This window comes from Nannobrachium achirus, assembly GCF_963921795.1.
Source record: "Nannobrachium achirus genome assembly, chromosome: 12".
Lineage (NCBI taxonomy): Eukaryota > Metazoa > Chordata > Actinopteri > Myctophiformes > Myctophidae > Nannobrachium > Nannobrachium achirus.
The window spans coordinates 47,831,312-47,854,028 of record NC_137832.1 but is presented as its reverse complement, the minus strand read 5'-3'; the positions used below and the strand labels follow the sequence as shown (position 1 = coordinate 47,854,028).

The 22,717-nt window shown below is 41.3% G+C and overlaps 1 protein-coding gene across 1 annotated transcript; it reads left to right on the top strand.

Moving 5' to 3' along the window:
- Positions 1 to 1,099: 1,099 nt before the first annotated feature.
- Positions 1,100 to 21,727, top strand: ptgs1 (prostaglandin-endoperoxide synthase 1; the record flags this gene model as incomplete). Its single annotated transcript, XM_080738699.1, has 11 exons — positions 1,100 to 1,200; positions 1,379 to 1,468; positions 3,115 to 3,231; positions 7,615 to 7,755; positions 12,928 to 13,071; positions 15,284 to 15,465; positions 16,177 to 16,260; positions 17,385 to 17,631; positions 18,871 to 19,157; positions 19,744 to 19,891; positions 21,378 to 21,727. Exons 2-11 carry the CDS (start codon positions 1,390 to 1,392, stop codon positions 21,725 to 21,727), a joined length of 1,779 nt encoding a protein of 592 aa, XP_080594825.1. The 5' UTR covers positions 1,100 to 1,200; positions 1,379 to 1,389.
- Between the last annotated feature and the right edge of the window lie 990 nt (positions 21,728 to 22,717).

Genomic DNA, 22,717 nt, shown 5'->3' with positions numbered 1-22,717 from the left:
TGTTGTTGTATCAGTATGAGTTATAAAAAAGGGACCCCAATTGAAATAAGCCCAAAAGCTTTCCTATGGTATTTATCACTTTAGTTGACCTTGTGCCAGTGAACTGTAGCCTACTGTCCTGTAGCCTACCTTTTCCTGGGCAAAACCTCTAAAAAATAACATCTTCAATCAATCAATCAATCAATCAATCAATCAATCAATCAATCAATCAATAAACCAATAAACCAATCGATCAATCAACCAATCAATCAATCAATCAATCATCTGCTATTTTGACAAGTTTAAAAAGAACTGACGCATATGGCCATGAGAACTTTTACTTTTAGTACAAGTAAATGTAATGCCAATGTATGCAGAGAGAGAGAGAGAGAGAGAGAGAGAGAGAGAGAGAGAGAGAGAGAGAGAGAGAGAGAGAGAGAGAGAGAGAGAGATTGGTAGGTACATGCCATGGTCAGCTAAAAGGATACACCCCAAAAAGCCTATGGCTTGTTTCAATTGAGGTAATTTTTTTTTTACTCATAACATTTAATGACAGACGGATAGAACACAGTACAATGCAGAAGATATCATCAAAAACTAGTACAATATTACAATAGGCTATACAATATTAGACAAAAGGTAAACTTACTTACTGTACATTTAAAATTCTGCATGTGCTTTCTGTTGGAGGCACTGGTCCTGTGTTTCTCACTGCAGCCAGCAGGTGACGCTAAATCACTATTGTTAGGTTTCTGCGTGCAGGCCTGGGATTTGACCATGTCTCTCACTCTGTCTTCTACTTTTTATTTCTTTAAATATATATATATATATATATATATATATATATATATATATATATATATATATTTTATCAAATCACACAATTATTAATTGGTAAAGTAACATTTTTCATCTAGAACTTCGCTTCGGCAATAAGTGTAAGCCAATTTCTTTGAGGACATCATCATAGCCTCGCCGTAGGCTAGAGCCTACCGCAGGATGCAGAAGGCAGGACGAACATGTGTAACCGCCCATTAAAACAGAATTTATCTCTGACACTCAGTGATGTTGCAAGAAGTGGTCCTGCAATGCACGCATTTCATTTTTACAGCATGAGAAGAACGAGTGACAGCGATGATGACTAATAATCTATGACTATGAGTCTATGACCTTAACCTGTCATTCACGAGCCCACTCTTCTGCTGGCGAGCATCAAGACAGGTGAGTAGTTAGCTCTGTGTTGTCTTTTAACTGTGCTCTCTTGCAGTTAGCCTAAAATAATGCATTTTTATTTCTGTGACTTTCTCTCTCTCTCCGTTCTTTTTAAGACCGGCTTATATGCAGCCTTTGATAGTATCTAAGCTATATATATTAACATACGACATTGTGTTTTCTCCAGAACTTTGCATCATGTCCATTTGGGTATTTTTCTCCCTGCTACTGCTGCTGCTTCAAGTGTCATCTTCAGTCGGTGAAAGTGGCTCCAGTGGTGAGTACACGTTATCTGAACATATCTTAACTAACTTCACTCTTCAATTGACATGCCATTGATCTCAAGCTGCAGTCCGAAACTTGTTATTATTGTATTCTGGAACTTGAAGTGAGTGAAATGATGACGAGCAGACGGAGTATGGGAGTCTCTTTACTACTTCCAAACAAATATGAGCAAACACACAGGTACAACCACTTCCTCAATTAACCTCGTATCTCCTCCCATTACCACCCAACCAGTGTCCATTCTGAGGTGAGATAGATACCTCCATCTAGTGTCCAGAGATGTGTTCTCCACAGTAGGCCTATGTCAAATGTCTTAATGAATACACAGGACCACAATGGAAACAAGCCCTCAGGGCTTTTTGTGCTATCCTTTTAGCAACATCTTTGTCTCTGTACTATTGCAAAACTGTTAAGTTATTCAATCAATACAATGTTATTGTATTGTATGGCAGGTAGAGTATGTTAATACAATCTGGTTCTCAAACTATTTTATGTCATGGAGACGAGACATGGACCCCCAAATTGATATTTGGCTGCAGTCCTCCTTTGAGGAATGCAGAGACCCCGGTGTCAGGAAGGACACCTAGTGATTGACAAGCAGGGACGTGCAGAGGATGTTTGAGGGCAGGGGCTGAAATGTCCTTTTGAATCCTTCTAAGATTTTTTGAAAAACCTTTTGATTCTATGTCAGCAATCTGGCCAGCCATCGTCAAAGAAAAGGTCCTTTTCACTTAAATGGAGCTCAGTTAGTCTGTTCTTGAGAGACTACTATGTCAGAGGTTCTCAAACCTTTTAATGTGAAGGACCCCCAAAATGATATGTATTTGGCCACGGACCCCCTTCTCAAAATATTTAGTTCCAGGGACCACCCAGAAGCAAAATTTGAGTTACAAACGTTCGCTTTGACAATACATATATTCAAAAATTTGCACACATTTTCACGACTTTTTCAAAAATAGCAGATCTACAAGCTCGCAGCGCGGCACTCGGTGCTGCGCTGTGAGCTTGTAGATCTGCTATTTTTCACTGGTTTAAGCATTCAACAATTCTAGGCCTACTTAACATAGCAAAAGGACCAAATGTATTAAAGGTTCTGTTAGCCAGGAGGTCCAGCTCACATAATATCAAACACTTTTTTAGATCCACCTATCGTATGACAATAGCACACTGGGTTTGAAACAGTGTTGTAAAGAAACTAAGTATGTTGACTTTTACTTTACTATTTACAATTTCAGTAGACTACTTTTAATTCTACTCCACTACATCGACAAATATTGCTCCTTTACTGAACTACAATCATATGAAAACTCAAGTGACTAGTTACTTAGTTTGTAGATGTCGATTATTACAAATCACTTCAGCCCTCTATACATTTTGTCCTTTTGAAAATAGCCGATCTACAAGCTCACAATGTGTCACGAATCTCGCGATGCGAGCTTTTTACATTTTAAACATTGGAAAACTTGTGAAAATAGACATTCTTCATAATGAGTACTTTCTACTTTTGGTAATTTAAGTACATTTTGATGCCAATACTTTTACTCAAGTACATTTTGAATTCCGTACTATTACTTGTATTTCTACATCGCAGTATTGATAGTTACTGGAAACGAGACTGCCCTCTCCCTCTGTTCCCAGCAAACCCCTGTTGCCACTACCCTTGCCAGAACTCTGGAGTGTGTGTGAGATTCGGCACCGACCGCTATGACTGTGACTGCACACGCACTGGCTTCTATGGGGAAAATTGCACTAACCGTAAGTTGAACCGAATAACGTTTCTTTCCATTTAACTGTTGTGTGTTTGTGTTTGACTGGAGTCCCCCAGAACAGGAGTATATACTGGGCCCCCTCCTTTCCCCCTAAATAAACCTTTACCGTAAAACTTGTCACGGTGTGACCAGTTGTGAAGTTGTAAATGACGTGCTGTTCCCACAAAACGTTCGCCCCGGCACACAATTCATGTAGTCTGGGATCACTTCACTTTTCGAGGTTTGATCCGGTCGGGAGAGGAAACCACTTTACGTCATGTTGTAGTACTCAAAGGACTACAATTTGCCGGAACTATCAAACCGGATTCAGTTTTAACCCCAAATAATTCCCCTGCGCTCAAGGACATACTTTTAGGGCCTACCTAATAAACTCCTTGATTGGCGTAGTTTTGCTTTAGAAAAAAATGTTTGGGATATGCATCTTTTATTCCAACTCGTAGCGACTGGCAAGACTACACTAGGCTACTCGAGCATTTTAATAGGGATTGGGGAAACAAACGGAGGGAACCAAAACAAAGTGACGCCACTTCTTCGGCTTGTGGTTTCCGCCTAGACCGGATCAAACCGCCCGTTGTTAACGATCACCAGGCTTTCCCTCAGAAAGCCTGGTGGGCGAGGTTTCAATTCATGTGGTTAAAACAAGGAGTAAGGACCATGTTCTAGAATTTAATAACAAAGGAATGATGAGAGAGCGAGAGAGAGAGAGAGAGAGAGAGAGAGAGAGAGAGATGCACAGTGACAAAGCAATATTCAGTTTGTGGTTAAAGGCCTGTGTCATTTCATGCAGCTGCAGTATGACCTTGCCAATGGGACATCCTCCAGTATAAATGTTTTGTGTCTTGTCTAACCATGAGAGAAAAGTGCCATTGAACGCAATGAGTCTTTTTCCCGTCTGTCACAGACACAATAGCTATATAGCTATAGCTATAACTCACCTTCTAACCAGTCCAGTTCATGACACATGGCATGACACAGGGCACAGCCATTGAGATAGAAAGTCAGTGTGTTGCATCGTCTTTGTTCACTCCGCCAGGTCAATGATTTTACAGCTATGGCAGATCATTCAAACCAGTGGTTCTCAAACGTATTAATTTCAAGGCCCCCCAGTTTGGTATACACATTATACCACAGAACCCAATAACTCGGAGAGTGTAAATATGGAACCAAATGGGCCCGTATGGATAGATAGATTAGATACCCTCTCAGAGTTACAGACCTGTAAGTGTCCAATGTGTTCCTAATTATTAGGTAGGGAACCCCCGTCAAGGACCCCTGGGGCCCCCTTGACCCCACTTTGATAACCACTGATGTAAACAAAGAATATTCATATAATATTCAACATTCAATGATGCAATTGCCAAAGCCAGCTTACAGTTGGAATTTGTTAGACAGGAACTCGTCAAACACAGTTCCATCAAATACTTGTCTTGGGTGCACGGCTCAGGGAACAAATGAACTTTTAGAAAGGAGATGCCTGCACTCACTTTAGAATGGAATCTTGGAATTTTTATTTCAAGTTGCCCCAGCAGCACAGCAGCAAACAATCTCAGTGTGTCTCAGAGATATACGCTGAGGATGACCCCGACGGGTCGAAACGTCCTTTGTTTGCTGCTGTGCTGCTGGGGCAACTTGGAATAAAAATTCCAAGATTCCATTTTAAAGTGAGTGCTGGCATCTCCTTTCTAAAAGGCCCTGTAGGCAACCACACTAAATAAGAAGAATGCAGAAGTAATGTTGCCATCGGACAACCTAAAGTTTGACACACTAGTACTGTATGGTTCCAAATCTTTTATATAATGTGTGTTAATAATGAAGCACACACGATACATGAACCACGTGACCTGTGGTGTTTCTGACCGCTCATTGAAGCAACTCTTTCTATCTTGCATGGGTCCAACACCATGCACTTATTTTGTGGGAAATTCATACATGGATTGGAGAAGCTCTGAAAAAAAAAAAAAAAAAAAAAAAAAAACAGACTTACTGTAATACTGCACAGACCCTTTCCAAAAGCCACGTGACCAACTCATTACTCACAGTTAAAATGGGAGTAGGAGTATATTTTATAAAATAATTGCTTTAAACAAACAATAAGTCAGCACCCACGTGACTGCTATGACACATTTTCCTGGATCTTCCAAGTATGAGACATGTGAAAGGGAAATGAAGTGGGGGGCTCCTCTTACACCCTAGCTTGTTCAAGTTGTAATGCTTTTGTTTCTTAGCTTTTTGTTATTTTTAAGTGCTATGAAGTTTGTTACAAACAGCATTGTTTGCGCTTTTGACTGAGGGTGAATATTTCAGAATATACCTCTTAAATATAATGAAGTCTGCACACTGGACCATGTTCCACATTTTAAAATGTCCCAGAACCACTGCTTTACAAGAACCAATACATTTTAAACTTTGGAGCATGATCCAGTGTGCAGACTTTATTTTGGATTCTGCCCAGCACCTTGTTTTTTAGTGAGTGGATGTGCATGCTTCATCGTTTGTTTATCTCTTAAAATTAAGGTTTATATTGAAGCTCAAGGTTTATAATTTAGTACTACTAGGATTTGTTTCTCTTTATCCGTTGGGCCAAAGTGCAACTGGAGGGCTTTTTTGGTTGCTACAGATAAGGGGACGCATTTTAAATACTGCCCAAAAAAGAAACAAAAGGAAATACGTGCCAACGGGCAGATAAGGGGGCTGTCGCCTGGCCATCGACAACGTTGTTCTTGGGTTGTAACTTTCTACGTCCAGGGACTTACCATCTTAACAACTCATTTACTGCCTATGACTAGTTTGACGAGTTATATAAGTGTGTCCACTCTGCCTATGACTAGTATGACGAGTTTGTAAAAGAAAAAAAAAAAAAAAAAATGTTTTTTTTTTTTTTTTTTTTAATTATTTTTGGACCCCATCAAATCTAGTAAGGATGATTTCAATCGCGATTTTGCATGTTCAACCCCCATACAACCCCATCTTTCAAACAGGGCGGCCATTTTTGATTACATAACATGTAAAACATAATGGCTATTATCTCAAGAATGCCTGAACGGATTTCCAATCGGATTTTTTTGTTTGAAAGCTGTGAACAAACTGCACAAACATGGTGCATCATCTGTGCATGGGCGTGCATGATCCGTGCACTATAAATTACATTGAAGTCTATGGAGGCTTCTGGCGGGGAGCCCTGATGGGAGCTGTTTCAAAATGGCAGTAAATGAGTTAACCACTTAAACTCTATTGTTGACCCACCAGGGGTCTAGACCAGGGGTTTTCAAAGTGGGTGACGGGGCACCCTGGGGTGCCGTGAAGGCTGTCCATAATTTGATAATATTTAGAATTTATTTTGACACTTAAAATTAATATTCTGTATAATTCTAAACTAGAAGTACAAAGTCATTTTCAGTTCTAACCAAAATAACTATTAGGGCTGGGTTCAATAACCACAACACCGCCATACCGTGGTTGTTTAATGCATACCGCGGTGTCGAGTTCATAACCGTGATTATACCACCATTATTTTTATAACTAAATATATTATAAAATAAAATAAAAAAACATTCTAACTTAAATGGATGACAGAGTTCACACCAGAACTATGACGACAGGTATCGTTATAGTGCTTGGTGTGAACTTACTTTAAGGCCAGTCCACACCAATGCAACTAGTCGCAACTCCTTGCAACCAAACTGTTGCATGCAACTACTTGCAAGTTGCAACCATTATCCTTAATAGCTGTTGCAAGGAGTTGCCACTATTTGCAAGGAGTTGCTTTGGCGCGGTCTAGGGCTACAGCAGTAGTGTAATGCATGCTGTGGTGCTGTTTTTTAATCATTCAAAACAACCTCTTTGGGGATATACCATGCCGATACCGCCATACAGTCGGTAAACAGTGACTTATTACCATGATAACCAGTCAAAATCCATAATGCCCCAGCCTTATTATCTCAACATTTTCCTCACAACATAATCACGGGGAGAATAATGGCAAAAATGCCCTTATGTTTTCCCTTATATGGAGGTGAATTAATTTGAATGTACAACGCAATTCTGATTTACTCAATTAAACACAAAGCTGGGAGTGAATTATGAATATATGTAGGGGTGCCTCAGAGGAAAAAAATATTTATAGGGGTGCCCTGAGCCGAAAAGGTTTGGGAACCCCTGGTCTAGACTACTAGGCCCCCTCCCCTTTTCCCTCTACACCAAATCTATTTGGTGAAAATAGCTAATCTACAAGCTCTTCAATCCGATGTGAGCTTTTAGACCAGTTATCCCCCCCCCCCCCCCAGAATAGGGGTGCTAGCCGTTCAGATTGTTATGTCTGAGTTTTCCTTTCTAGTAACACAAGCTGAATTGTTCACACTGTGTTCCGCAGCCGAGTTCTGGACCAGGATTCACCACCTGCTGAAGCCCAGCCCAGATACGCTCCACTACATCCTCACACATTTCCACTGGCTCTGGAGTCTCATCAACAACAGCTTCCTGCGAGACAAGCTCATGACAATAGTTCTGACAGGTTAGTGGTCTGCAGCAGTTCTGACAGGTTAGTGGTCTGCAGCACCAAATGCCGCTGTTGTACAATGAACTAGGTGTAACATAAAGAATACTCCCCCCTCCCCCTGTCCGAAAGGCACTTTATAGGCCAAATGGGAAGTGGTTGTTTAATCGGCACCCATGTGGCTGATTTGAAAAGGTTGTGGTGGAGGCTCTCCCTTTAGTTCCTTATACTGGCAGTTTGTGTGCAAATGGCAATGGCAGACAGACGGACAAACAGACAGACTCACATGATCAGATAATCCTCTGCCTTCGGCCGTTCTGGCCTTCCAGCCCTTTCCGGCGAGTATAAGAATACACATGTGAACCAATAGGGTCATAACACAATGACAAGTCATCTAACACCGTCATGCTCAAATAATGGGCCGTCTACACCAAGCACTAAAAGGATAACCGTTCCAACAGCGGATGGCAGAGTCCACGCTGGTGCTACAACGAGAACATTAACTTAAACAATATAATTATAGTGTTTGCTTGGTGTGGATGGCTTTTCAGACCAAACGTACAGTACTGATTGATTAATCAATTATTCAACTATGTGGGGACATCCCTAGAGCGCCTCGACTAAAGAAGCTCTTAGTCCACTAATTGTCACAGGAATTTGTCAACAAATTGATTTAAACAACAAACCTGAAAAGCCTTGAACACACCTAAGAATACAAAGCAAAATGTATGAGCTATATTTTGAAAAAGTTGTTATCTAGTTGTTAGCTAGTGCTGTTAAGGGGTCTAGGAACGCCAGGGGTCCTTAAAGGGTTTCCAGGCCGTCCTCAGCTAAATGATTGATAGTTAGTCTGGGGTCCGAGATATTTAAAACAATCTATTCCATATCTAACTGGAGGACCATGAAACGAAAAGCCTTGAGAACGACTTCAATAGCGGACTCAAACGAAGGCAACAGATAAATCAGCTTGCTTACAACTAACGTCTTTTTGCCATTCGCCTCAGTTCCCTTCTGTTATGTTCACGACACGTAAATATTTGGATCGGTCGCATTGGCGGGGATCTCTGGTCACTTCAGTGCTGCCTCATTCATGGAAGAGACGAGGCAGGTCGTGACAGAGATATTGCTAAGCGTGGGTCAGACACAGTGAGGTAATGTTAATGTTATGTGAGAGGCACGGGTGTTCTTAGCAGAAAGAAGGAAGGGGGAGTTCACAGAGGGCTCGTCTCATCTGCAGATGTACTACATACACACCACGCACATGCACGTGCACGTGCACACTAATAGACTTTTTTATAGTCACAAATAACATCTGCAGCAGCTGTTCTGTTTGGTCATTTAAATGTTTGCGTGTTTATCCGAGATTGCCAAATTGCATTTTAAAAATCCTATTTAATCAGTTTATTTCCTGCCATTAAGATGCCCCGTGGACAGTTAGAGCAAAGAGATACTGCATGCAAAAACAACTTTATCTGACTTTACTGACTTTAAAAGCTGCTATTTCTATTCTGTTGAATATGTGCCTTTTTTTGGTTAAGGATTGTCCTTGAGAGAGCCTTACAAACTTTCTTGAAGAGGATTTAATTCGATCCGGAAGGTGTAGGGAGTGAGCAGTCCTGAAAATATTATTTCAGCACGGAGTTACCAGGGGGGAGAATAGTCAGGCTGGGTGAGGTGATCGAAAAGATCACCAAGGTGGTACAATTTCATTATCCCGGCGGCCCATTGTACTGACATCCCGGAATTATGAGAGGGCCCCTGCAGGTATGGACATAGAGCTCACCTACCGGTCTTGTATATCAGCCCTGCACAGTCAAATCTGGACTGTTAACACTTTGAGTGCCATAGTTTTGCCATAACTAATGTCGATTACTGCCATTACTGCCATTCCTATTGTATTTACCTGATTTTCGGCGGCTCTGTGCACGCGACGCGTGCCCATTGTGCGCGCGGGTGCTCCCATTCACGGGCGCCGAAAGTCTTTTCTTTCCCGTGGAGAAGAAATGAAAGCCTTATATGCTTTTAATTTGACACCACTAACCACATGGGCCTGTTCAGTGTCCAAGTGGCATGCTACTGCCCCAACTGTCTCTTGGGGGGGGGGCTTAGGGTGGCAGGTGAGCTTTTAACAGTGGATGTTGGTGACACTATAGGAGGCTCTGGGCACTGTGGGTTGTCTCCGGGCCTGGCTCCTCCTACGTCTCACTAGAAGTGACTTTTAAAAGTGATTTTGAAACCCTTTTGATTCTTGCAGGTTTTACCGCTGTATATAGCTTGCTTTTAGGTTCTTCATCTCAGAAGAAGTGGTTTTGGCTGCCAATCCTCTCCACCCCAGGTTGCCGTCTCTCCCTAACCCTAACCCTTTTTAATTCATTACATGGCGAGAATTAGGTACACCAGGTTGAAAGGGGTTAACATTAACCAATGAAAATGATAAGTACTAGTAAGACACCTCAGGGTGACATGCGCCAATTCTTGGCCATCTGGCCAGTGATGTACCGGTATATGGTTACTCATAAATATGGAAACCCCTGCATGATAGTCAACAATGTTATGTCAAAACATGCCCATATATGGGCATTACCAAATATGGGCCATCCCAGTTATGTCCTTAATATTGATAACATAATATCCTTAATAATGTCCTTAATATTGGTAATATACTGTAGGAATCTCCATATATGGGCATACAACTTGTTAATTAGTAAAGCCAAGCAGGACCTTGGCGAGTCAGGGCCTGGGTTTGATGCCTTGGGATCTCCACACATAATGCATAAGGGGGTACCCTAACAGGGCATCATCTGGGAATGCCCATACTGTATTTGGACATTTTATTTATTTTATCCTTTTATTAATATATATCCATATACCGGTACATATATGGACTTAATATTAAAGTTTTTGGCCTGGGATTGATGACATCAGAAATCTCCATGTATGGGCATAAAAGGGATTTTGTTTCAGGGAATGACCATATATGGACTTTATATTTTATTTTATTCTTTATTAATAATAATATGCATCCATATACATACAATATATTTTATGCCCAGCCATCTGGCCAGTGATATTTACCAATGACATCAGGGATCTTCATATATGGGCATAAAAGGGATACACATATATGGACTGTCACTGTGATATCACCTGTGATGTCACAGTGACAGAATGGATATCCAGGGTTTGATCTTTGATGAGGTGATGTCACGTGACATCACTTCCTGTACTGACTGAAAGACGGAAGGACAGACAAGCTACGACATTTCTCATGGTATACTGCGACCTTCGGTCACAATTAAATCTCACATGCAATTCCAGTAGACCCACTGTAACAGGTTTTTCTTAGATTTTTTCATATCACAAAAATTAACCATTTTGGACATAGAAGGTTTTCCCCCCCGACAGTGAAGGCCATGCCTGCATTATCCACTCCCTCATGTTTCTCTGCGTGCCAACTGTTAGAGGGTGGAGCGGCCTCCCCTATCCAGACATCCTGCTCATATTTACTCAGTCTCTCCCATAGCTCATGCTGGATGCTCCTGTTGGCTATCTACCAGCTCGCTCATAGATATGACTTCCACCGCGCTCAGATATATGGATATTTGAACCCTTTTCTTGGCCCTGGTAGCTTGGGCACGGCTAAGGGGTCACTTGAAAGTGCTGTGGTGGAGGAAGGGAGGTGGACAGGGGGAAGTGCCCTGGGTGTCGCACCAAAGACCCCAGAAGCAAAATTCGAGTTACAAATGTTCGCTTAAAAAATATTTGTATTCAAATATTTGCACAAATTTTTACGACTTTTAAAAATAGCAGATCTACAAGCTCGCAGCGCGGCACTCGGTGCCGCGCTGTGAGCTTGTAGATCTACTATTTTTCAATAGCTAAAGTATAAAATAATGAAGGCCCCTCCAGTTTGGGCCCTAGTAACTCAGTCCCACTCCCCCCCCCCCCCCCCCCCCCCTTGTGACGCCCCTGGAAGTGCAGGTCTGTGGAGCTGCGCTATGAGTCGAGCATGGTATGAACACATCAACCACTCGCTTATCTCTTTGCGCAGGCCACACCTGCTCGAAGTATATACACGTTCCCGGTACAGGAAGGTGCTTCAGATAAAACCTTCACTTAAGAAGATCTTGTTTATAGATGATGTGGAAGCCTCTGTTTGGCTGTTGAACAGAATACACTGAGCTGAACACACTATTTAGTTTAACAAATAACCCCTGAAATAACTCATGTGCAGAGTTCTTCCTGTCAACTCTAATCGCCTGAGAGATATAGCAAACATTAGTTAAGTTGACTGTCCTCAGCTCACTTCTCTGGCAGCGGAGCTCACCTAACATTCCACTGAAAATTACATTCCCTTCTTGAGCGCTGGAGACATTTCCATCCCAAAGGATATGTTTTATTACTCTGCCTTATGGGAAGTGATTTGGTCGACCTAACAACACAAAGACAAACGGAGTCTGGACAATAGATCATGATCCCTATTAGTGACTTAAATGTAATAGATCACCACCAAGGTGGTCTTTTTATTTGACTATGTTCTTCTATCCAGCACATGGGTTTTTTATCTGTCGGATGTGTGTGCTTTGTTGAATTCTTTACATGTTTGAAATTCAAACATAAAGAGGTGGCTGATTGTATTTGTTGAAAGTTCCATAACATCTGTGTTCAGATGCAAATGATCATCATAAAGCAGTTTGAATCCATACATTGTATGTTTTATCCCAATAGCAGATCTACAAGCTCACAGAGCTTGTACTGAGCTTGTACTGTACTTAAAGTAAAAGTACCTCAAAATTGTACTTACATTAAGTACAGTACTTGAGTGAATGTACTTAGTTACTTTACACCACTGCTATTCAAACCCAAATACAACATATTGGAAAGCAGAATATCTGCTGCATAAATAGGCAAATGTTACATTATACTGAATGTAATGTACTGTATGATGCTAACACTGTAAAAGGCAGATCTATTTTTTTATGTGAAAATTATTATCATTTCTGTGAGGTAGATTTAATATACACACGCACACACACGCGCGCACATGTGTTTGAGCGCATGTGTGCAGTGCTGAAGCTGTTAACATAAGCTACTCACACAAACTATTGATGCCATATTTATTTGCCCAAGATGCTGGTACTGTATGATCAATACGTTAATTGGACCGACTTTGTCTTTTTCTTCCCAAAGTCAGATCCAATCTCATTCCAAGCCCGCCGACTTACAACTCCAAATATGGCTACCTCAGCTGGGAGTCCTACTCCAACGTGACGTACTACACCCGGATCCTTCCCCCCGTGCCAGAGGACTGCCCTACACCCATGGGAACTAAAGGTGCTGGTCTGTGTGGGAAGGCTTAGCCCAGGGGTCTTCAACGTTTTCAGGCCAAGGACCCCTTTGTTGAGAGAGAGATGAAGCAGGGACCCCCACAACCTTATCATAGATCCGATATAGTTTCATTGTTTGACAGCTCAATCATCAGTGTATTTTGGATTCATGTCAATTTGTGCTTTCAGATATTTAACCACTTGAACCGTCAATACTTAATAAACTTGACCTTTCACTCTGTACTTAGTCTGCTCTTTTTACCCTCTACACCAAACCTCTTTGCCGAAAATAGCCGCTCTACAAGCTCACAATGGCGTGAGCTTGTAGATCTGCTATTTTTGGCTAAAGTTCTTAGAATATGGACACTAGGATTCAAGTGGTTAATATATAAAAAAGGAGAAAAAAAATATCACTCAAAGATTTGGAGGACCCCCTGTAGGAACTCCTACAGGGGGTAACCCCCTGTTGAAGACCCATGGTTTAGCCCGTAACACACAGTTTTAACAGAATATCCTGACACGTGTAGCTAATAGTCTACTGGAAAATCCTGAGTGATAATTTAACTCTTGAGGGTTAAATGTTGAGTACCCCAAAGTAGTTTTCTTTTTTCTTTTAGAAATGTACAGTACAGTACTGTATGTATGTATACATTAGAAACTGCAGCTAACTTGTGTATGTTGACATATATAATATTTGCAAAATATGTATGATTTACAGTAATTAGAATACTATTATGGATATATTACAACTCCTCCTACTTCTAAAGCATATATTGGGGTCGTTGAAATCGTTAAAATATCATCGTAGGAATTTGTTTGAGTAAACTCAAAAGACACATTTTTGATGTGTCTTCTGGTTATTTGAAACAGCTGTATGGTTGGTTAGGTGACTGGCTGTCTGGTTAAGCAGCTGTGTGATTGGTCTGTCTGTCTGTCTGTCTGTCTGTCTGTCTGTCTGTCTGTCTGTCTGTCTGACTGACTGACTGATTAGCTGCTTCTCTGGTTAACTAGCTGGATGTTTGGTTACTGGTAGTGATGTTGGGTGTTGGTTTGCGCTTCTTGGGTTGGCTTATTTTCCACACACCATCACACTTCAAACCCCAACCTCCCAGTCTCTGAGCTGGTTGTCTTACTTGTGGTGCATTCGCAACGGGCATGCACGATAAAGATAAATCGTTCTCAGCTCATGTGGATGGTAGTGTCCACACCACAACGATAACAGCGACATAATTGAATGATGTATACACCGACATAATTATCGTTAGCGATAATTATGTCGGTTATCATCACTAACGATCATTATCGATATAGTTACCTTTGTCGTGCCCGGTGGGAATGACACTTTACTGTGGAGCCAACATTACTGAAGAATGTTGAAGAAGAAGTGTGTGTGTGTGTGTGTGTGTGTGTGTGTGTGTGTGTGTGTGTGTGTGTGTGTGTGTGTGTGTGTGTGTGTGTGTGTGTGTGTGTGTGTGTGTGTGTGTGTGTGTGTGTGTGTGTGTGTGTGTGTGTGTGTGTGTGTGTGTGTGTGTGTGTGTGTGTGTGTGTGTGTGTGTGTGTGTGTGTGTGTGTGTGTGAACTAGCTGGAAGGTTGGCTGATCAACCGTTAAGGATATAGGTTTGAGGTTCTTGTTGGGTTCGCTTATTTTCCACACACCATCACACTTCTCTTTTGTGGTGTGTGTGTGTGTGTGTGTGTGTGTGTGTGTGTGTGTGTGTCATGTTCCTGACTTCCTTGAATGTAAACCAACATCACCTCTCTGGTGTCAACATTTCTGCTGTATATACCTTCCCTGTTTTTGAAATGATGGACACTTGTCAATGTCGGGTGGCTCAACACTGGTACTGCTTGTTGCTCCTTGTTGTCATACAGTAGATAACATTTCTAATCTGGAATCTTGACAGCTAACTTGAATTAAAGCAATGAGTGATGATAGGTGAGATGTAAACAGATATGAACAACATGGGACATTCCTCAACAACCCTCAAAACTACTTCAATATTGTCCAAAATGGTCAAGCAGTTAGTGAAATATTGTCCATGTAGGTGATTGTTTATGCTAATTGTATTTATTATGCAAATTGCCCAACATATGCAAGTTAACATACAGCAGTTTTTAAAAGCTGGAGACACTTCTTAGACTTTGGGCTACTCAATATTTATGGGTTCACAATACTACCAGGTAGACCACCGTATAACTTTATTTTTTTGTTATTCAGGGAAAAACATTCTCCCAGACCCCAAGCTCTTGGTTGAACGTTTTTTACTAAGGACAGAGTTTAAGCCAGATCCACAGGGGACCAACTTGATGTTTGCCTTCTTTGCCCAGCATTTCACCCACCAGTTCTTCAAGACCCACAATCGATTGGGACTGGGCTTTACCAAGGCTCTGGGGCATGGGGTGAGAAGGATCATTCACTTCAATTACATTACAGAATCTCTAGGCCTGTCACAATTATTACTTAAATAATCGTCAAATCGCAATTATTTGAGATAATCACAATTTGCATCGTCATAATCATTTCCATGTTGAGAAATGTATAGTTTCACACAACAATTTCAAAATGTAGTGGAAATAGCAGATCTACAAGCTCACAACGCATCACGATATGATGCTTTGTTAGCTTGTAGATCAGCTATAATTTCCACCATAAATCTATAAAGAATAAGGTTATTAAATATGCAAGTCATTCCTTTGTATATTTAGGTTATTTGTCATATCTGCCCTGTGCAACAGCCAAACAGAAATGTAATTTGTATTCATATATTCCAGTATTCAGTGACAAAAACACAATTAAATTGTTAATCGCAATTATTCGTGTGACAATTAATCATCATCGTGACAGCCCTAAGAATCTCTGTATATCTGATTCGAAACGAAGTATAAAAAAATCTGACTTTAGGTCTCAAAATAACCAGCCTCAAGCTTTAGATTTCATTACTTGTTCTGATACTTTTATAATTACCATTTTCTAAATGTGTAGCTAAAATGTGTAACTAGCTGATTATTTGGTTTTACTGTGCATGGGAAAGGTCTGTTCTTATTTAGCAAATAGAGCGCTGTAGAATCCAATTTTCTTTTTACAAATGTCTGCTTCTCTGACTGACCCAGGTGGACGCTGGTCACATCTATGGAGATAATCTTGTCCGACAGCTCAACCTCAGGCTTCATAAGGACGGAAAGCTGAAATATCAGGTACTGTAGAAGATTATTCAGGCCAGCACCAATACGGGATGCATATACTGTGTATTGTTGTATTGTTTGTGTGTTTTAGTGTCCCGATGGCTGTATGGCATAAAACGAACAAATAGACAAACGAAGAATTGATAAAGAATCAATATGTCTGTCTGTCTGTCTGTCTGTCTGTCTGTCTGTCTGTCTCTAAGAATGATGCAAGAGTAACATACAATTTATTACTATTAGAGTGACTATGAAATCATATACATTCTGCTGTCTGTCACGTCACTTCTGTCTTTTTTCTCCACAACTGACTTAATTAAACTGACTTTAAATAAATCTACTGAAATAGTTACATTCAGAAGCGCATGGTGCAACTTTTGCGGACGATTCCTGCAAGTTGTCTAATCTTAGATTCTTTGCTCAGATTGCATTCTGAGAAGGCTATCTGAGTTTTAATGTGGTAGATGATGCATCAGCTGGCATAAGAAGTGCTGACTGTTACTACGTTCCCTTGATGCCTTGGTGTGATAAGATTCTGAGATTGGTACCTTGCAGTGGTGGAAGTAGCAACACCAAAAAAACATGACTCTGATGATGTTGTGAGCTGCTTGTAGATGTTATTTTTAAGTATAAAATAGGGTTTAATAATCATAACCTACAAAGTAACTTAAAGGTAATGTAAAGTAAAGTAGCTACAATTTTCAAATAATTGCAGTGGAGTACAATTTATGCTTCAGAGATGTGGTGGAGTAGAATTGTTGCTATAGAACAACATACTCAAGTAAAGTAAAAGTACTTCAAAATTGTACTATACTTAAGTAAAAGAACTTTACTTTCCAGCACAGTTGCCGTGCGGACAGTATGTCTTTCTTTGAAAGCATCTCTGCTTGACAGCACTTTGAATTTCACAATAACCCTTCACACAACTGTTTTTTAATAGAAAGGCCAACGGGGGGAAAAAAAGAAAAGAAAGTTGGATGTTTAAATAACACAGGATCTATGGGAAACGCTGACTCGTTACATATAAAGTCGTACATCTTTTTTACATCACAAACTCCTCCTTTGCAAGAAATTTGCAAGAAAAAAAAAGAAAAGAAAATGACCATTTTAAAGTTCCGTTTCTTGTTCCATTCATGCAGGTGATCAACGGTGACGTGTACCCCCCGACCGTGGCGGAGGCCCCTGTGAACATGAGCTACCCGGCCGGCTTGCCCGCCGCCCAGCGCATGGCCATCGGTCAGGAGGTGTTTGGCCTGCTGCCAGGCCTCACCATGTACGCCACGCTGTGGCTCAGGGAGCACAACAGAGTGTGTGACGTCCTGAAGGCGGAGCATCCCACCTGGGGAGACGAGCAGCTCTTCCAGACCGCCAGACTCGTCATCATCGGTGAGGGATGGAGAGAGGCCGGCTGGCCGACGTTTAGTTCTTTTTTTGTTTACGTTTCACGGGAGGAAATATTCCCTGACACAGTTTACACAGTGAAGATCATCTGGGGGAAGCGACTGTGTAAATAAAGGAACCACACAGTGCGTCAGCGGAGAATCCAGGCTGTTTAACCCGGGCGACTAATATGATGGAATATCATCACTTGCATTCGATTAGATGGGAGCTGAATTGATGCAGAAAAAGTCTCTGACTCACTTGAATTTAACGTTAACAAAGGTTAGATTCAAGCATCATTTTCAAGCGTCTCTTGAAAATGTACTATTTTTGGCGAGCGACACCGTCGCGTGACAAGGTATGATCATGAATGAGGCTTCACAGAAAAATCCTCAGTGTTAATGCATCATGCAAGAGGTATTGCATGAAACTCAAATGGAAATAACTTGCCTTCCAAAACGTGCCTTATACGTTGTAGCTCAACAGTAAAAATGTTGTTGCTCTCACGGGGGACCTGTCATTCAAAACTCATATCCTAAAAAGATGGGATATGAAAGTTACAGATTACAGCTTAAGATGACCGCAACACTGAGCGTTTCACTGTTTAGTAGTCAGTTATTTTAACTAAATTCTTTTTAGGTAATGTAGCCTTTGATATGTTTGATCAGGGGTGTCACAAGGGGGGGAAAAGTGGGACTGAGTTTAGTTACTAGGGCAGATTTAAAAGTTCACTGCTGCGAGCTTGTAGATCTGCTATTTTGGAAAAGTCGTGAAAATGTGTGTATACCGTATTTTCCGGACTATAAGGCGCACTTAAAAGCCTTTAATTTTCTCAAAAAACTACAGTGCGCCTTATAGTCCAGTGCGCCTTATATATGGATCATTCATTGACATTGACATTCCCTTTAGCACAGCTCCATCTGTTGGATGCATAACGCAACGGTAGCGTCTATTATGTGCGCCTTATAGTCAGGTGCGCCTTATATATGAAAACAGTTTGAAAATAGACCATTCATTGACAGTGCGCCTTATAGTCAGGTGCGCCTTATAGTCCAGAAAATACTGTATATGTATTTTTTAAGCGAACATTTGTAACTCAAACTTTGCTTCTGGGGGTCCCTGGAAGTGCTGGAACTGCAGGGAATCCTTGTACCCCAGGGCCCAGAATTTGGTGCGACACCCCTGTGTTTGATAAACGTCACAATTTAACAACAGCAAAACGCTGTCTTTTTCCCACATGCGTAGGGGAAACCATCCGCATCGTCATCGAGGACTACGTGCAGCACCTGAGCGGCTACATGCTGGACCTGAAGTTTGACCCCACCCTGCTCTTCAACTCCCAGTTCCAGTACCGCAACCGCATCGCCGTTGAGTTCAACCAGCTGTACCACTGGCACCCACTCATGCCCGACCACTTCCACATAGACGGCACGGACATCCCCTACTCCCAGTTCCTCTTCAACACCTCTGTCCTCACGCACTACGGGGTGGAGAAGCTGGTGGACAGCTTCTCTCGACAGCACGCAGGAAAGGTAATCGTAAACTGTCTTGATCACTACATCTACAGTTACGTAATCTCTGAAGAACAGATTCCGAGATGTGCTATTGCAAAAATATTCAAATATCCACTTTAACCCTATGAACACTATCGTTAGCGGTCTCAATCTAGCACCCTACTTTTTTCCTTCTACTTGAAAATAGCCTATCTACAAGCTCACAATCTGTTTTAATAGGCAGATGTTTGCCTATTTTAGCTGAATGTTCGCCTACACATCCAGAATAGGGACACTAAGGTCCATGTGCTATCATTCTCTGTTATGGAAATAATATATTGTCCATTCGGAAGGTGAACGCATATCTTAATTCTAACCAAGACTATTATTGAGAAGGGTGGATCGGAAGGGGCTGGTCGTTAGTTGAAACTGTTTTGTGAACATGCAGGTTGAACTGCAGAGTGCCAGGGAATAAACTTGAGTTATGAACCTATTGCTGTTAAAAGTGAAGAATGATCCACAGGCGTATCTAGGTTGGGGTATCCCCGCTTCCCGCACCGATGAGCAAGAAAGTCGAGGAATATTTAATCAGAATAAAATGTGCTTGTTGTTCTGTGTCTCCCAGATTGGCGGCGGTCACAACATGCATCGGGTGGTGACCCACGTGGCAGAAGGTGCCATCAAAGAGTCCAGAGCTCTGCGTCTGCAGCCGTTTAATGAATACAGGAAGCGCTTCAATCTCAAGCCGTACACGTCTTTCTCAGACCTGACAGGTGAGCCATATTGGCCTATTGCAGGGGTCTTCAACAGGGGGTCCGCGACCCCTAGGGGGTCCTCAGAGTTACTACTGGGGGTCCTCCAAATCTTTGTGTGATTTATATTAACCACTTGAACCCTAACGTCCATATTCTGAGAACTTGTAGATCGGCTATTTTCGGCAAAGAGGTTTGGTGTAGAAGGGAAAAAGAGCAGACTAAGTACAGAGTGAAAGGTCAAGTTTATTAAGTAGTGATGGTTCAAGTTGACATGAATCCAAAATACACTGATGATTGTGCTGCCAAATGAAAAGGTTGTGGGGGTCCCCGCTTCATCTCTTTCTCAACTAAGGGGTCCTTGGCCTGAAAACGTTGAAGACCCCTGGCCTATTGCACATACCGTACCATTCCTCAGAAGGCGTTTACAGCGCCCGGCAAGCATGAGGAGATATTTCAATTTCCTGTTCAGTGGTACCAATTCCAAATAACTCCCGTCCCTGTCCCTCCTGTGCGACGATGCAATCATTTGTAAACTACTTCAGTACCAGCTGACTCTCGCTGTAACATACAAACGTTTAAAGGGATTGCTATTTATTACCAAGGAATGTTATGTTTGTGCATGACCCTGTTGCACAAAGCATTACTGTAGGTTGATCACATGTGGTTGCAAGTTGAGCTGGCTGAATATGAAAGTCTGTTTCATCACAATCAAACTAGATGTTTGCTGTCATCTCCTATATTTTTAACCATACGAACCCTTATATGGTTTGCTGACCAGAGTTCCCCAGGGGTATAATACTGGGCCCCTCTTTTTTCCCCTCTACACCAAATATATTCACCGGAAGTAGCCTATCTACTACTGTACAAGCTCACAATGACCACAACCCAGAATAGGGAAACTACTGTAGGGTTCAACTGGTTAAACAAAAATCAACCAGCGGCTTCTCTTTGTCATTTTGTCTAAGTAGGAAGTAGGAATTGAACTCTGATCACCATTTCATGCAGTTTACATGATTTAATACCAGTGGCGTAAAGGAACTAAGTTACAATTTTGATCTACTTTTAATTTACTATAGTATTTCCAATTTTCAATACTTTTACTTCTACTCCCCTACATCTCAGAGGCAAATATTGTACTTTTACTCCACTGCAATTATTTGAAAACATCATTAAAGTATTTATACTTTGTGTATTATGATTATTACAAAAAAAAGAAATCATTAATGACTTCAGCCATAACTATAATATTTCGGCCATTTGAATATAGCCGATTTGCAAGCTCACAATGAGTCACGATGCGACGCATTGTGAGCTTGTAGATCGTCATTTTCAAAATATTATTTTTATTCATTTGAAATTTGAACATTTAAATTTAGAATTCTTGACTATTACTTGTAACAGACTATTTCCACATCGCCGTATTGATACTTTTACTTAAGTAAAACATGCGACTTCTTCCACCACAGTTTAATTCTGAAGTCGGCCTTTTCCCTTTTCCAAACAGGTGAGAAGAAGATCTCCAGGGAGTTGGAGGAGCTTTACGGAGACATAGACGCCCTGGAGTTCTACGTGGGCCTCATGCTGGAGAAAACACGTCCCGGCGCCATCTTTGGAGAGAGCATAGTGGAGATGGGTGCACCTTTCTCCCTGAAGGGCCTTTTAGGAAACCCCATCTGCTCCCCGGAATACTGGAAGCCCAGTACCTTTGGAGGACAGACAGGCTTTGATATAGTCAACTCAGCCACACTGAAGAGTCTGGTGTGCCTCAACACCAAGTGGTGTCCTTACGTAGCCTTTAGTATTCCAACCACCGCAGAGGACCAGATGCCAAGAAAACCAACCACAGAACTATGAAGGCCTTTTCACACGGGGAGCCAGGGTTCCATTTGAAAACTAAAACAGAGAGGATTACATTTTCTTAACCACTAACGCACTAAATGTACAGTAATTCTTCGCACAACAAATTAAGGTAACATTTTCGATTTGTTAAATTGTGATCTTGTCAAACATAAATATCAGACAGTCTGACATTTCACCAAAGGAAGTGCATGTATTTAATTCAGTCTGATCTGAATCAGGGATAATATCCCAACCAGCCATACAAATTGAAATGTCAACAAACCAATGATCAAGTCAACAGCAGTCAATCTCTATACTACCAGCAGACGGAACCCTGCGGGGAATGACACCGCGCCTGTGCACTGCACTCGCCTGGATCCATGGGGTCGCATTGCACTCCTCATGCCAATACCGTAGATATGCTTTTACGCATTGCGGCCCACGCCTCTCTGCCGGCCCGCTCCTCTCTCAGTGAAAATGAATTACTTGGTGCTTCATTCGCTCCCCTTGTGAAAAGACCCTTAATGATGATAGTGAGCCATTACCGATGCTAAATTATTACGATGTATACTATTATGTCCTTATTCTTGTGAATTTTGTTTGGTTAACTGAGCAGCCATCTTTGTACACATTAATTGAATACATCAAGTAAGAGATTAGTATTTTCAGTATTTGTTTTCTAGTCGGCCTGAGCCCCACTTTTTTCAAAGTATAGGTCCCCAGAAAAGGAAATGTATAATGAATACATTCTTCTTTCAATTTAAATGTCATTGTCTTAAAAAAAAAAAAAAAAAGTATAGCAAATCTAAAAGCAATGTTTTGGAGCTTGTAGTTAAGGGTAATGTTTTTGTAAAAAAAAAGAAAAAAAATGATCACCGTTTTTCAGCAGTTAGCCTTATTCTACTGTAAAGGTATATCGTCACTGTGGGGCAGAAACCTTGTATCTACAAGTTTCAAATTTGTATGTTTTTTTTTTTCGTAAAGTAAAGCCCTGCTTCATCTCAC